At 50.0% G+C, this 14825-nt stretch overlaps 1 protein-coding gene across 2 annotated transcripts in view; it reads right to left on the bottom strand.

The window, feature by feature from the left end:
- The window catches only part of ryk (receptor like tyrosine kinase), a 47523-nt gene that overhangs the window by 18180 nt on the left and 14518 nt on the right, over positions 1-14825 (bottom strand). Inside the window, exons 3-9 of one of the 2 annotated variants that reach the window (XM_079739811.1) lie at positions 14643-14742; positions 13787-13918; positions 11877-11939; positions 9008-9143; positions 6967-7067; positions 4971-5060; positions 1762-1887 (exon numbers count right to left, since the gene is read on the bottom strand). In XM_079739811.1, coding sequence (XP_079595937.1) covers positions 1762-1887; positions 4971-5060; positions 6967-7067; positions 9008-9143; positions 11877-11939; positions 13787-13918; positions 14643-14742 — 748 coding nt within the window. The remainder of the gene's footprint in view (positions 1-1761; positions 1888-4970; positions 5061-6966; positions 7068-9007; positions 9144-11876; positions 11940-13786; positions 13919-14642; positions 14743-14825) is intronic. The other variant, XM_079739812.1, reaches the window with a different exon arrangement.

Raw genomic sequence — 14825 nt, 5'->3', positions numbered from 1 at the left:
TGGAAAGCTAGACTGAAAAGATTATATGTTTTTGTAACTCCAAATGCACCTGGTGTATAAACAACATTGGTTCCAGGTTCACCCCATCACACTCAAAAGCTAATTAATGAGTAGAAACAATCTGGTTTCCTCACGGCTGACAGGAACAACACAGTGGAAACCGCCTTCTGTTCAGATACCTCTGCTATTATGTTTGGCAGCGGCTCAACGTCTACACACGGCTGCTCTGTGTCTGTCATCTGGGCTGTTATGAAATGCACTCACATGTGTGCGTGTTTTTTTGAGAAGGTGTGCGTGTGTGCATCGATTGTGGGGGTGTGTCTGTGTCCGTACACTGGCATGTACATGAGCGTGACTGCGTGTTTGTAAACGAGCGTGACTGTGTGTGTGTACGAGCGTGACTGTGTGTGCACATGTACGTGTGTTTGTACTTTAGCGTGTGTGTGTGTACGAGCATGTGTGCGTGTTTGTCAACGAGCGTGACTGGGTGAACGATTGTGTGCGTGCGAACGTGTGTATTTGCAAGCATGTGTGTGTGCGTGCGTGGGTGCGTGCATGCACATTTGCACGCGCGCCTGCGTGTGCAAATGCGCAGCTATTGCTCTCCTTTCCCTCATCTGAGAAAGCCCTGATTGCAACAAGCATATCTGAATGTCTGGCAGAAGTCAGCACCTGGACAACTGCCCATCACCTGAGGCTTAACCTCAACAAGACTGAGCTCCTCCTAATACCAGGGAAAGATTGCCCACACATGGACTTACTGGTCACTGTTGAGAACATCACTGTATCTCCTTCTCCAACTGCCGAAAACCTTGGTGTAGTGTTGGACAATAAGTTATGCTGCACCGCAAACATCACTGCGGTGGCCCGATCCTGCAGATTTGCACTTTACAACATCCGCAGGAGCCGGCCCTTCCTCACAAGGGAAGCAGCTCAGCTTCTAGTCCAATCACTGGTCATCTCCCGCCTCGACTACTGCAACTCGCTCCTGGCTGGACTCCCTGCCTCTGCGATTAAACCCTTGCAGCGCATCCAGAATGCGGCAGCGCGCCTCGTGTTCAACCTACCAAAGTTCTCACATGTAACCCCCCTCTTCCGAGACCTCCACTGGCTCCCTGTAATAGCTCGCATCAGATTCAAGATGATGGTACTGGCATACAAGGCAGTCGATGGAACTGCCCCTGCCTACCTCCAAGCATTAGTAAAGCCACACACCCCAGCTCGATCCCTCCGCTCAACTACCTCAGCTGGACGTCTGGTACCGCCATCGCTAAGAGCAAGCAAAGGTCGATCAGCAAAGTCACAACTTTTCTCTGTTTTGGGACCTCAGTGGTGGAACGAGCTCCCTACCGATGTCAGGACCGCAGAGTCGCTCACCAGCTTCCGCAAAAGACTCAAAACTCACCTGTTCAGAGTTCATCTCGACTCTGCATAGAAACCAATGCACAGCCACCATTGAATGTTGTACGTCCTGGCACTTGTACATTGCACTTATTCAAGGTACTTAATTGTGTAGCATCTACAGTAGCTGCTATCGCTGCTTTACACGGGGAATGGGTTAGCCAAGCGATTGTAAGACTTGCACTTGGTTCTATGAACGTCTTTACTGTACCGACAGCGATATATTGTTTCACTTCTTATGACAAATGTACTTATTGTAACAAATGCACTTATTGTAAGTCGCTTTGGATAAAAGCGTCTGCTAAATGCCCTAAATGTAAATGTAAATGTGTGCGACCGCGTATGTGTTTCCGGGGTTACCTTCGTGCAGGACGTCCCGCAGTGTGACCCTCTCCCGGGAGATGGCGATGTCCTTGACCTTGGCCTTGGCCTCCATCAAGGTCACGCTGCGGAGGTCGTTCTTCTCGATGCGCAGCGACGGGTAGCCTGCACACACACACACACACATCTGGCGTTACCACAACCACCAGGAGAAACCGCACACACACAGGCACATCTGGAGGAACCACACATCTGGAGTTACCACACACATCTGGAGCTACCACGAACACATCAGGAGGAGGAACCCCACACACACACACACACAAACACACACACACACTAGTCTGCCAACATGATTTTCCCGCCAGTAATCGATGTCGTCTGGTGACCCCTGGTTAACAATGATGTTCAAAGACACATTGACGTGACCCCCCTCAACTAGAAGCTCACAGCCCCCCAGCAGGAGGGACCACCATCGTGGAGGAGGAGAGGGGCCCGTGACCATCAGCAACGGCGGTGACGTAGAGACCCCCAACGCGGCTGAACACTGAGGTTTACATCAGCCTGGCACCGGGCGGCCGTGACGCACCGGCCGCGGGGATGGCCCCTGCTGTGCGTGAGTGTGTCCACCACATGGCGCAGCGTTTACAGCCGCTACTGGGAACACACACACACACACACACACACACACACACACACACACACACACACACACACACACACACACACACACACACACACACACACAAGGCGGGCCCCCGGCCAGTAAACACAGACACGGCCTCTGTACACAAGCCGCCAGAGAAGAACGATAGCTCTCGCACGCAGGCTGGCTGGGTGGTTGGTCTGACGTTTGGCGGTGGAAGAGGCAGGAGGTTCCTTACCGGTGGAGTATAGGGCTTCAACGATAGGGGGAGGCGTGGACGTTAAGCAAGGAAGACTTGAAGGCTTATGGCACTGGTCGTCACCGCTGCACTAATGGACAGGATTCTTTTCAGATCAATTTCCGTGATATTTGTTCAATCGTTTGTTCTTTCGTTCCGTTTTTTTTGTTGTCATACGATAAATCGACTTCTGTGAAAGAAGAAACAAACAACCCTGCAATGTAATTTTTCGGCAGAAAGCACTTTGTATTTGTTCTTCTATAATCGATGGGTGGGTTTGCCTAAAGTGGAGATGAGAAGTTGTTCTTATTTTTTTAAATTATGTAACAAAACAAACTAATTGCATTCCTTCGTCCTTCCGAACCAGAGCCAGATATCCTATCATATCTAACAGGCCCAGCGGGCCGTGGATTGGCCTCACAGAGTAATTAATCATTAATATCTACACAGGCGTGGTTATTTTCAGTTTCCCCGGTGATTAATTTTGATCCCGGGGCCGGGATTAATCCTGTTTACTGACCACAGAGCAGCTCTCCTTTATAACCACCACTGTCTATGTGAGCTGGACCACTGGGGCGTAAAGAACAAGCTATGGTTTCCCAGTCCCCTCCTGCTCCTGACTGCTGGGGCAGTCGAAGAGGAACAGTCACAGCAGGGGTTCTTAAAGAGCCAGTGAACGCCAAACCACGTCTTCTATGATAGTAAAAATAGTAATCTATGCCGTTTTATCACTGTTACTGAAGTCCCCAGTTTAGAGAAAAAAAAGGGGTAAAACCCTATGTTTTTGCCGTTCTCCTCAAAACACAATGTGAACGTTTCACTCTGCCGAATGCAGGGGCCGTTCTGTTCGTGACGTCAGACTACCTGTTCCATGGGTGGTCTGATGTCAGGACCAAGGGGCGGGGGGGTGTTGGGCTCCGTCTAGGCGGCGGTGGACTGCAGTGTCCGCGAGAGAGTTGGGCTTTTCGGAAACGTGTTATTAACACCACGGTGTGCGTGGATGGTGAAGCTCCGTCTGAGCAGCGATGTATTTAACGTCCGCATCCCGAGTGAGGTTAAGGCTTCCCGGACACCAGTAGTATAACTCCACGGTGTGTTGCGCGTTTCATAGACAGCATCACTCATTGTAAGGCCCTTATCTACACAAAAGGTGTTATAAAGTTGGCGTGGGTCGTAACCATGGGAACAACCCTCCCCCCACCTTCCTTAAACTCTCAACCCAAAACCCATTTCTTATAATTCACATAGTCTTCATATTCCATCTGAACCAGTGGGCTGACTGTCTCATTAACCCGCGGGTCAGGACCCCAAATCGGGTTGCGACCCGTTTTTTGTCTGGAAAACGGGTCGTGGGCTTAGTATGCCCGGAACCCCTCTTAAAAAGAGGGTCACTGATTTGGTGGTACTGAGTGATGTACTGAGTGTGCAGTTTGACCCTAGCGACACACTGGACTTGTCTTTCAAGGGGCTGAGACAGTTTGAGAACCCCTGAGTCCCGAACATGGAACTAAACACGTCCCGGTTGTAGAACATGGCTCACTGCTGCCATCTGGTGGCCAATTCAAGTTTAGATGAGCTTGAACCACACATTTCTAAAACACACATACACAAGAAGGAGTAATTTAGAATTAAGAAATGCAGTGATGACTTGAATGATGTGACAGCAATGGTGAGAAGACATGAAACACAAAAGGGAATGAATGGAACCACATGAGGCGATGCTAGGGATAAGCTAGCTGTGGTGCTAAAGTCAATGCTATGGTTAGTGCTAAGAGCTTGTTGTGCTTCTACAGTTAATGATAGAATGAAGAGTTTTGCCTCACAAGACTAATAAGGAAATAATGACGAAAACTTTTGACTGGGCTATAGTAATAACAGTGCTGAAATGCCAAACAAGACCGAGAAGCCAGCCAATAAGTACATTACAAATACTAGCTTCTTATGCATCCACATTCTTGCAGAGATGAATCCCATTTGCCCAGACATTGTGCTTTAGTAATGCTAGTGTGAGAAGTTATCCTATGACTGGAGTATCACAGAGCTCGGCTCCCTGCTACAGCTAGGTCTATGTAGCTCTGGGCTAGCCAGACCGTGCTAAGCTAGGCTAGCCAGACCTTGCTAAGCTAGGCTAGCCAGACCGTGCTAAGCTAGGCTAGCCAGGCCGTGCTAAGCTAGGCTAGCCAGGCCGTGCTAAGCTAGGCTAGCCAGGCCGTGCTAAGCTAGGCTAGCCTGGCCGTGCTAAGCTAGGCTAGCCAGGCTGTGCTAAGCTAGGCTAGCCAGACCGTGCTAAGCTAGGGTAGCTATCATGCTATGCTGCAGAGGGTACTTCCCCCCCCTCTGTTAGAAACCACAGGTGGAACTTACTTTTGGTTTCGTGGGCGGGGGCACCGGGGATGGGATAGGAGGAGGATGCAGCGGCAAGCTGGAGAATGGGTGCAGTACCGGGATGGTTGTCTGATGGAGAGAGGAGGTGGAGGAGAGAGGAGGTGGAGGAGAGAGAGAGGGATGGAGAGAGGAGGTGGAGGAGAGAGCGAGGGATGGAGAGCGGACGTGGAGGAGAGAGGAGGTGGAGGAGAGAGAGAGGGATGGAGAGAAGAGGTGGAAGAGAGAGAGAGGGATGGAGAGAGAGAGGGATGGAGAGAGGAGGTGGAGGAGAGAGGAGGTGGAGGAGAGAGAGAGGGATGGAGAGAGGACGTGGAGGAGAGTGGAGGCAGAGGAGAGAGGAGGAGGAGAAGAGAGGGGTGGAGGAGAGAGAAGGATGGAGAGAGAGGGAAGGAGAAGAAAGGGGTGGAGGAAATAGGGATGAGAGAGGGTGGAAGAGCGAGAGAGAGAGAAAGAAAGGGGTGAAGGAGAGGTGGTTAATGGCAGGATAGACAGAGAGTCATAGAGAGAGAGAGACACAGAGAAGGGGTGTGGAGGAGAGATAGGAAGTGGATGGGCAGAAGAGAGAAATAGGGAGACAGAGACAGACAGAGAGTGAGAGACAGAGAGAGAGGGGTATGCTCAATGGAATGCTCCCCATCATTACAATATGACCTCATCTAATGGATGCCTGATTGCAGATTGGTTAGAGATACGCTGGCCGCCTGACATCCATGACATTAGCAATGCTCAGATGGGTAAACCCACCGCGCAGAGGGTAGAGTGCCCAATAAAAAGGGTATGGTACCAGGGATAGACCCACAGTTCTGGATATGAACACACAGAGCCGACACAGACAGATGATTGGAGGCGTGACATTATGGACATCAGTGACAGTGGTTCACCACTAGGTGGCGACAATGTTACAACACAAACACAAAGCACCCTAATGTTAATCATTTTGTAAATACAAAAAACGAAGCGAGCAAGTGAGACTATGTGCTTGATAATAATGAAGTAAAGGATCAGATCTCTAGGGCCCCTATATGGTTGACGGATCAGCCCAACAGCCAACCAGTGGGCTGCAACAACTGTGGAAGGATACGCCCACTTTGGATGTTGCACAGGGAATGTTCAAACGCCTTGTTATGGTTAATCAGCAATGCACCTTGGGGTATAATAGTAGCCCTTTAACTTATAAACACTAGGAGTATAATTTAAAATCAGCAGGATTAAGATGCATTGCATATTGAAACAGGAAGTTCTGGGGCGGGACCATACAAAATTATGCACGTGATTGGACCAGCACGTATGTCAGTCACAGAAGTATATATAAATGTAAAGTCATTTAAATAACAGTCGACCACAATGGGACTGGCTGTGAGTGCGTGACAGCTTCCCAGGCAGGAACAACAACATCCTGACCTGCTATCACAACCTGCTGCCTCCACTTAAGCTCACTGCCTCGTTCACACAATCACCCCATTGACACTTTAGCGTGCCGCGCACCTGCCTTGCTCAGGGGACTCTGGGTTCAACGCTGGTCTGTCTATATGAATCGCTTGCAGAGCGAAAGGTTTTAGCGTGTCTTTAGAGGGTTTGTACTCGCGGTTAGTAGCTAGCTAGGTACGATTCTTTCTTGGTTTTGCTTTCTAGCTGCCCTCAGAGCTCTGTTTACTTAACTTACCTTAGAACTCTACAACGCCAGAGAGCAACGCGAGAACAGTCTAGAGCTGTTTTCAGATCAAATAATATATCAACCCTACTGCAGCAATTAGGTATTAGTAAATGTTAGGTATTAAATAAGTACAAAAGAAGACACATTTAATTTGTACCCCATTGCGCCCCAACATGAACCAATGTGACTCAGCTCGCAGCAACATACGCACAAGCATGTTGACGTGTGGAGGCGTGACATAAAGGTCAGGGGTCAGGGGTGGGAGGGCGGAGGTCAACGGAAAGGCTTGGATAGAGAGGGCGGAGGAGGTGGAGGTCTTACTGGTGACGGAGGCTGCGTTGTTGGGGGTGTCCGCCCGCAGGTACTGGGTAGTCTGGGTGGAGGGCTGGGAGAGGCCCTGGGAACTCCCGCTGTCACTCACACTGGGGGAGACGGGGGAGAGAAGAGGGGTACAGATGTTATGAGCAGATGAAGACGATCCATTGTTCAGTACCTCGGTCCACTTTCACTTTGCCAACACATCTGGGGTTGCTCCGACACACCCGATGGCACTCAGTGGGGTGAGATCAGAGTGATGCCGTCTCAGGGGTCAGTACACACTAACAAAGCGCTGCCTTACAAGCACCATTATCGGTCGGTGAGTCAATAAACGGACACTTCGCTTGGACGCAAGCTACAGTTCAGCTCAGTACATCATGGTAGTTTACACTCACACACTGTACTATAGCAAGGGAAGACCACTATCTGCAGGGACAAAAACTTGGATTGACATTAGATTTGTGTCATACAGCCGACCCCACCCCCTGCCCACCCTACTCAGTCAGTCACAGAGCTGCGTCACAAGCTGCCAGAACATCTTTTATGCTGGGTCACTTAATTCAATTTCTGAGAAGACTATTGAATTTGAATTAAATAAATCGGACCGGCTTGTGGTCTTCAATTGCTTTGAGTGACACGATTCATGTGACCAGACTTATTAACTGGTAATACTTCTAGTGCCACTTTACCCTCGTGGATCAATAACCCCTCACCTCAACTTCTTCTCTCTGATGTTATAACGTTTTCCTTTCCTTTAGGGATAAAGTTTATCTTAAACAAATCATCAGATCACGTTTATCGTACAAAGTTTGTAGAACGCATAAAGTTAGTGTTTTGTCTTTATGCATGTTTTATGTTTAGGAGTAAACTTCAGTGGCTGGTGGTTTGACCGACGGTAGACCCAGACAGTGTTGTTATTTTCCTTATGGGGGGGTGATCTGCTCCTTTAAAAGAACATCCACCTACAACGGGAACCCAGCCAACTCTGCACTTACCACCGCAGCCCCGCCCACGTCTAAAGAGCTCGTATCCTTGTGTCCTCACGAACAACCTCATCAAAAGTCGCTTTACGAGAAAAATCTAAAACTAAACTCAAAGCGACCTCGTTGGCCTTCAGCGCTTCATTGGCTTACATTTCTGTGACATCACATTTACCGGTTTGCCTTTTTTATGTGTACGAATTTATGTGCCGACGTCTGTTCTAGCGTCTTCACGTCTGGGAACATTTTATGGGATGCAAACGACGAAGATACACCCCACGAAGAAAACCATGGGAGCAGGACGTCGCTTCATAGCTGGACTGACTGACGGCTGCCATCTTGAGGGTGAACCATCAGTCTTTAGTAAGACGACTAACAGGACACGGCAGAACCTCACGGTTCCCCTCACTGAAGGCATGCCTCACCGTCAGGCCTGAGCTCTTCCTGGGGTTATACTGGCTGTGGGATGACGTGTCCGCCTAAACCCGTCTGCCAAGTACGAGGCCCCAGTCTCCACGCTAGCTGTCGCTTCGTAATCCCTCAGACTTAGAGTAAGTGGGTCTGTCCCGGTCTGTATATAAACACCATCTCAGCAGCGCCCTCCTATCTCTCCCTCCATCCCCCTTTCTCACTCAGTCCGTCCATCTCCCCCTTTCTCCCCACCCTTCTCCCTCTCCTGCCTATCCCAGCCCCTCTTTCGCCCCTGTCCTTTCTCTCCCCCCTCTCTCCCCTCTCTCTCCCCTCACACCCCTTTCTCTTCCCTCTCCTCCCCCTCAGCCCTCTCCTTCTCCCTCTCTCACCCCCACCCGCCTCCCCCTTTCTGTCACTCCCTTCCCTCTCTCACCAACGCCCCCCCCCTTCTCTCTCTCTCACTCCCCTCCCTCTCCATCCTTCTACCTCCTCCCTCTCTCCTAGAGAAGAGAATTTAGTGTGTGTGTGTGTGTGTGTGTGTGTGTGTGTGTGTGTGTGTGTGTGTGTGTGTGTGTGTGTGTGTGTGTGTGTGTGTGTGTGTGTGTGTGGGGGGGGGGGGGGGGGGGGGGGGGGGGCGTCAGTGCTCCACCCACCTGTCTTCCATCTCCACCCTCTTCATGCTGTGCAGGTGGAGGATGGCCAGGATGATGGCCACCAGGAAGATGACGATGCAGCAGACGCTGACGCTGATGTAGAACACACGGGTTGAGGTGGTGGGAGTGCTGATCCCTTCCATTGGGGGAGGGGGGGGGGGGGGGAGGTCAGAGGTCAGAGGTCAAAAGGTCAGCCACCTTTCAAACTGTTTGAAATAACGTTCACTCAATCTTTCTTTGCTCCGGGAAATAAATATTGAGAAGTCCTCGTTTAAAGTGATGACAAGTTAGAGATACTATTTTAATTAAAACGCTGATAAAATAAAAAAAAACTAATGAAAACAATCCTGACAAACCACAGAAATAGATTTTTTAGCCGTTACTAAACACCTGAGCATTAATTCTATAAATCAAAGTCACTTGTTATACAATGGTCAGCACATGAGGGACTAAATAAGGTCTAATTCCAGACCGAGCCAAACCGTTACGAAGAAGGCCGTCTCTTAGCAACTAAAGGAGAAATGACTCGTTAAAGGAGGCCTCTCCATCAGACTGAATTAAGTAAACACTATTCAGGTTATCAGATTTGTGGAATGCACTGCAAGGAGTTGGTCCAATTTATTACAGAAAACAGGTTTTTTGATCAGGCTTCACCGGTGGGCACCCTGCTTTCTTAGAGAGGAGGAGAGGGAGAGGGGAGGAGAGGAGAGGGGAGGAGAGGAGAGGGGAGGAGAGAAAGGGAGAGGGGAGGAGAGAAAGGGAGAGGGAAGGAGAGGAGAGGGGAGGAGAGGAGAGGGAAGGAGAGGAGAGCATGGGGAGGAGAGGAGAGGAGAGGGGAGGAGAGGAGAGGGAAGGAGAGGAGAGGGAAGGAGAGGAGAGGGAAGGAGAGGAGAGGGGAGGAGAGGAGAGGAGAGGGGAGGGAAGGAGAGGAGAGGGGAGGAGAGGAGAGGGAGGAGAGGGAAGGAGAGGAGAGGGGAGGAGAGGAGAGGGGAGTAGAGGAGAGGGGAGGAGAGGGGAGGAGAGGGAAGGGAAGGAGAGGAGAGAAAGGGAGAGGGGAGAAAAAGGGAGAGGGAAGGAGAGAAAGGGAGAGGGAAGGAGAGAAAGGGAGAGGGGAGAGAAAGGGAGAGGGAAGGAGAGAAAGGGAGAGGGGAGAGAAAGGGAGAGGGAAGGAGAGAAAGGGAGAGGGGAGAGAAAGGGAGAGGGGAGGAGAGAAAGGGAGAGGGGAGAGAAAGAGAGAGGGAAGGAGAGAAAGGGAGAGGGAAGGAGAGAAAGGGAGAGGGAAGGAGAGAAAGGGAGAGGGAAGGAGAGAAAGGGAGAGGGGATAGGAAGGGAGAGGGAATGAGAGAAAGGGAGAGGGGAGGAGAGAAAGGGAGAGGGAAGGAGAGAAAGGGAGAGGGGAGGAGAGAAAGGGAGAGGGGATGGAAGGACGGTAGTAATAGTGGGGAGGGATGGGGCTGAAGAGGAGAGAGAAGAGCTGGGGAGAATTAGAGGGGAGGGACAGAGAGAACGAGAGCGATAATGAGGGACAGAGAAAGATAGGGAAGATATACCCCCCCCCCCCCCCCCCCCCCCCCAGACCACTCTCCCCTCCACCCTAATGGAGCCCCTCTGGAAGACCGGCAGCTCCGTCTTCAGTGTCTGATGAGCGGTCCTCGGACCGCTAAGAGCTCCAGCGGCCCCGGGCCCCCTGGGGCCACCCAGGCAGAAGAGAGAGGAGCTCCAGCAGGGACCGCTAATGGAGCCGTAATGCCCAGGCCCGGAGCCTCACAGTGGGCTGGAGACGAGCAGCCCTGCCCCCTATAGCGCCCCTCCAGCCCGGAGAGACCGGGTCCTGATGGGTCACTGATAGAAGCTGTGTTCGAAAGCGTTCCCTGTTCACTCACTCACTATTCCCTATATAGCGTTCATGATATGGTGCACTATATAGGGAACGAACAAACGAGAATTCGGACGCTACGCTGAACATTTCTGAACGTCATTTGCATCAGTAAATGCGCCGGGTATTTGTGTGACGCAGACGGACGGGCCCACATCATGTAAACAAACCGGGCACTCATGAGGAAAGCTGGAGGTTTTATTGATGTTGAATGTTACATCCTTGATCAAGTTTTTTTTAATTAATTTTGAATGTTACATTTACATTTTGTTAAATCCCAAATAAATTGTTGACATTTCTAAACTAAAGCCGGAGACTCCATCATTAAATGTATTCGTTTTCGCTGTTATTCAGCTTCTTCTTGTCCTCCGGAAAAACACGACCGCATTGCATTGTGGTATACGGGAGTATCATGTAGGGAACATCGTATGTACACTCAAATTTTGGGTATTTTAAGTCCACTATATAGTGCATGAAATTAACCACTGAGAATTCAAACACCAGTACAAAATGGCGAGCACCCTATAAAGTGCACTATATCCGTGATAGGGAACGATTTTGAACACAGCTAGAGAGTGCTTCAACCGGAGTGGGAATCTCCCTCTCTCATTCTCTATAACTCTCTCTCACCTCTCCCCCTGTCTGCACTTTCCCAGCGTGTGAATCCAACACACTTAGTTCCACAGAAGAGGAGGCAGGGTGTGCAGTACTCTCTACTCTACTCGTCTTACATCGTCCCATCTGTCTGAGGCCCAGCGACACCATGCCTGACAGGAGGAGCACTAAAGGACGAGAGAGGGAGAGGGAGAGAGAGACAGAGCGAGAGACACAGAGAGAGGGAGAGAGGTAGACAGGGAGAGAGGGAGACAGACAGAGAGAGAGAGAGACAGACAGAGAAAGACAGACAGACAGACAGACAGACAGACAGACAGACAGACAGACAGACAGACAGACAGACAGACAGACAGACAGACAGACAGACAGAATACTTACCATCAGGTTTTTGAAGGGTAGCATTGTTGGAGAGGGTATCGATCTTTGGTTCAGAGTCTATTCCTGAGAGAGCGAGAAAGAGAGATTAGATGCAAGGACCGGTAGCAGCACAATGATGAACTCTGTTCAGACCATCAGATATCCAAGTAGGACCTGAACCCATGGAAGGAAAAAGGTTCAACCTGATGCATTTTGGGCTCGCGTTGAACTACTTTTGTAGAAGCTGCTTTTAAAGCCTAATTCCAATTAATGTGTTATTTAATCCGTCGGCTACTTAATTCATGCATCAGTTCAAGGTGAACTGACAAAAGATTGCTTACTTAAAAAGGATAAGACCGCAGAAATTCCAAGGACAATACGTTGTTTTTTCATTGGTCGAGGCATGAACTCGGATGTAAACTACAGGACCCTACTGTGGGGTTTACTGAAGAGTCTCGTTGGACATCACAAGACAAAACTTAGGAACAGGAGAGAACCATTGTGTGCCAGAAACCAAAACAGATTCAAGCCAGCTGCGTACGACATAGTTCACATGTAGTTCATAAACCGATACAAGGAGTGACTGTGAATAACGCAGCTGTACACTTTATGCAAATCCCCTCAACCAATAACAATGCACATCCTTAATTTGTGCAGGTCCCGCCCGACCACACGGCCCAAGCCAGAGTAGTGTTCACCCACGACAACCTTTACCTCCAGCCCTCCATGTGGTTCATAAAACACAAACGCCATTTATTCAGCGGGGCTAATTTGACTCGTGCTCAGAGTAGAGCGGTTTATGAATTCTCCGCTGGGAGTCCGTTGGTCGCATATAATTAACATTGGGGGGCGGTTTGTAAATAGACGCCATTGTTGGTGTCGTTTCCTGGTTTTAACCCGAGCGTGGAAATACAGCACGCTGAATGGCTGATTATCTTCGTCTGGGTGAGAACACGCATGCGTGTTAAGAGGGACTGGCACACACTGTTGTTAGTATGACTCAAGTTATACAGCAGTTTACACTTACGTTTTGATCTAAATCAGGGGTCTCAAACTCGTGGCCCGGGGGCCAATTGAGGCCCGCGGGATGATATTTTGTGGCCCCCTACTTGACATCAAAGTTTAGTGTTAGTGCGGCCTGCGCGTTGTTGTCAAACGCACATTTTTGCTGAGTGGCTTGCCACGCTTTTTTATCACTTGTTGATAGGGTGACCAGATGTCCCGGTTTTGCCGGGATAGTCCAATTTTAAGTTGCGTGTCCTAAGTCCTGACAAAAGCCAAAGGATGCTAAAATGTCCCGGTTTCCACCAACCACTATGAAATGTCCTCTGTTGTCAGCGATTACATAGCCAACGTGATCTTATTATAGCCCGATCATTAACTTAGATTGGGTCAGTTGTGCTCCTTTTTTCTGTGGAATACTTGATGCGGCCCCGCCTAACCCAGACTCTACCTCCAGCGGCCCCCAGGTAAGTTGAGTTTGAGACCCCTGATCTAAATAAACTCAAACAGATGGATTCGAAGTAGTATCATTAATCATTAATCATTGAACCTAACAATTGTTCGTGCTTGGCCCTTGGTTCTATGAACATCCTTACTGTACCGACAGCGATATATTGTTGTTCCTCTTTCTGCTGACAAGTGTACTCATAATAAGTCGCTTTGGATAAAAGTGTCTGCAAAAATGCCCCAATTATTGCAAATGGAAATGTGAATTTGTACAGGCAGTATTCAAAAGACTTTGTAAACGTTTGATGCTGATGATAAATGTGATGGTCCTCTAGAATCAAAATAATAAGTTCCTATACTGGCGTCTAGAACCAGGGCAAGTGGTTCTAGTCCTCAACAACCCCTCCTTGTCTGGTGTGTTCTGGGGGCTGGAGGCGAGGCGGTCACACCGGTCCACGGGGGGGGGGGGGGGGTGAACGTACGTTTGTAGCAGATTTTCCTCCTCTTGAAGTTGAGCACTGTGAAGTTGGAGGCCTGGATGGTGAGGTTGAGCTGCACTGTGAGCACTGCCTCCCCGTCCACTTTCCCCGAGCAGAACAGGTCCACGCGGAACACTGCGCACGCACACACACACACACACACACAGTGATGTTGAGAGAGACAGTAATGTAGAGAGACAAGCACATTCATGTAGAGACACACATGAATATAGAGAAAGACAGAGATAAACAAAAACAGACACACACACACACACACACACACAAAAGCAAGGATACACGTAGAGTCCCACCGATGAATGAAGTCACACACACACGAATAACAAAAACAGACACACAAACAAGGACACACACACACACACACACAGTATTATTAACCCAATGGACCAACAGAGGTGAACTTCATTAGTGCTAATCTTGGCCCTCCCCTCACAGATGGCATAGCGCTCCCTTGTCCAGGCTTCTGTTCTGGACCCTTCTAAAAGGACCAGGCCTTCACATTAACACCAGCAGCCACGCCTAGACCCCTGCTCTGGGAGCCTTGTGTGTAGAGGGCTCTCCAGGGGCCCCCCAGGTGACTTCCAGTAAGGGAGGGGGGGGGGGGGCAGGAAGCAGGGTGTGGGGCTGGACTGGACCTCAAGCGACCCTACACTCACTCCTTCTGGCTGCGCTCAACATCTCCTAGTGGCCACCTCTGGAACTGAGGGCCAACGTTCAGCATGCTGAACCCAGCTTCAGGAACACGGAGCTGGACCACGAGGTCTTTGGAACATCCCTGGTTCTACAGAGCATGCTCCCCTCGTTGACCAGGACACCGTTCCAAACCCCTCGGTCGACGTACCAGAGGAGACCTTGGGCACCTCCCCCAGGTTGGAGATGTTGCTCTTGGGCTGGTTCATGGCGGCGGGGTTCTCCACCTGGAAGCCCAGCCGGTAGTCCGCCTGAGGAGACCACAACAAAAGGCATCCATGAAGACGTCTGTGGACCAGCTGTTTCTAGCCGATACGACCACAGAAAACACATT

The sequence above is a fragment of the Pollachius pollachius genome (assembly GCF_949987615.1).
Source record: "Pollachius pollachius genome assembly, chromosome: 7".
Lineage (NCBI taxonomy): Eukaryota > Metazoa > Chordata > Actinopteri > Gadiformes > Gadidae > Pollachius > Pollachius pollachius.
This window is presented reverse-complemented; position numbering and strand designations above follow the sequence as displayed.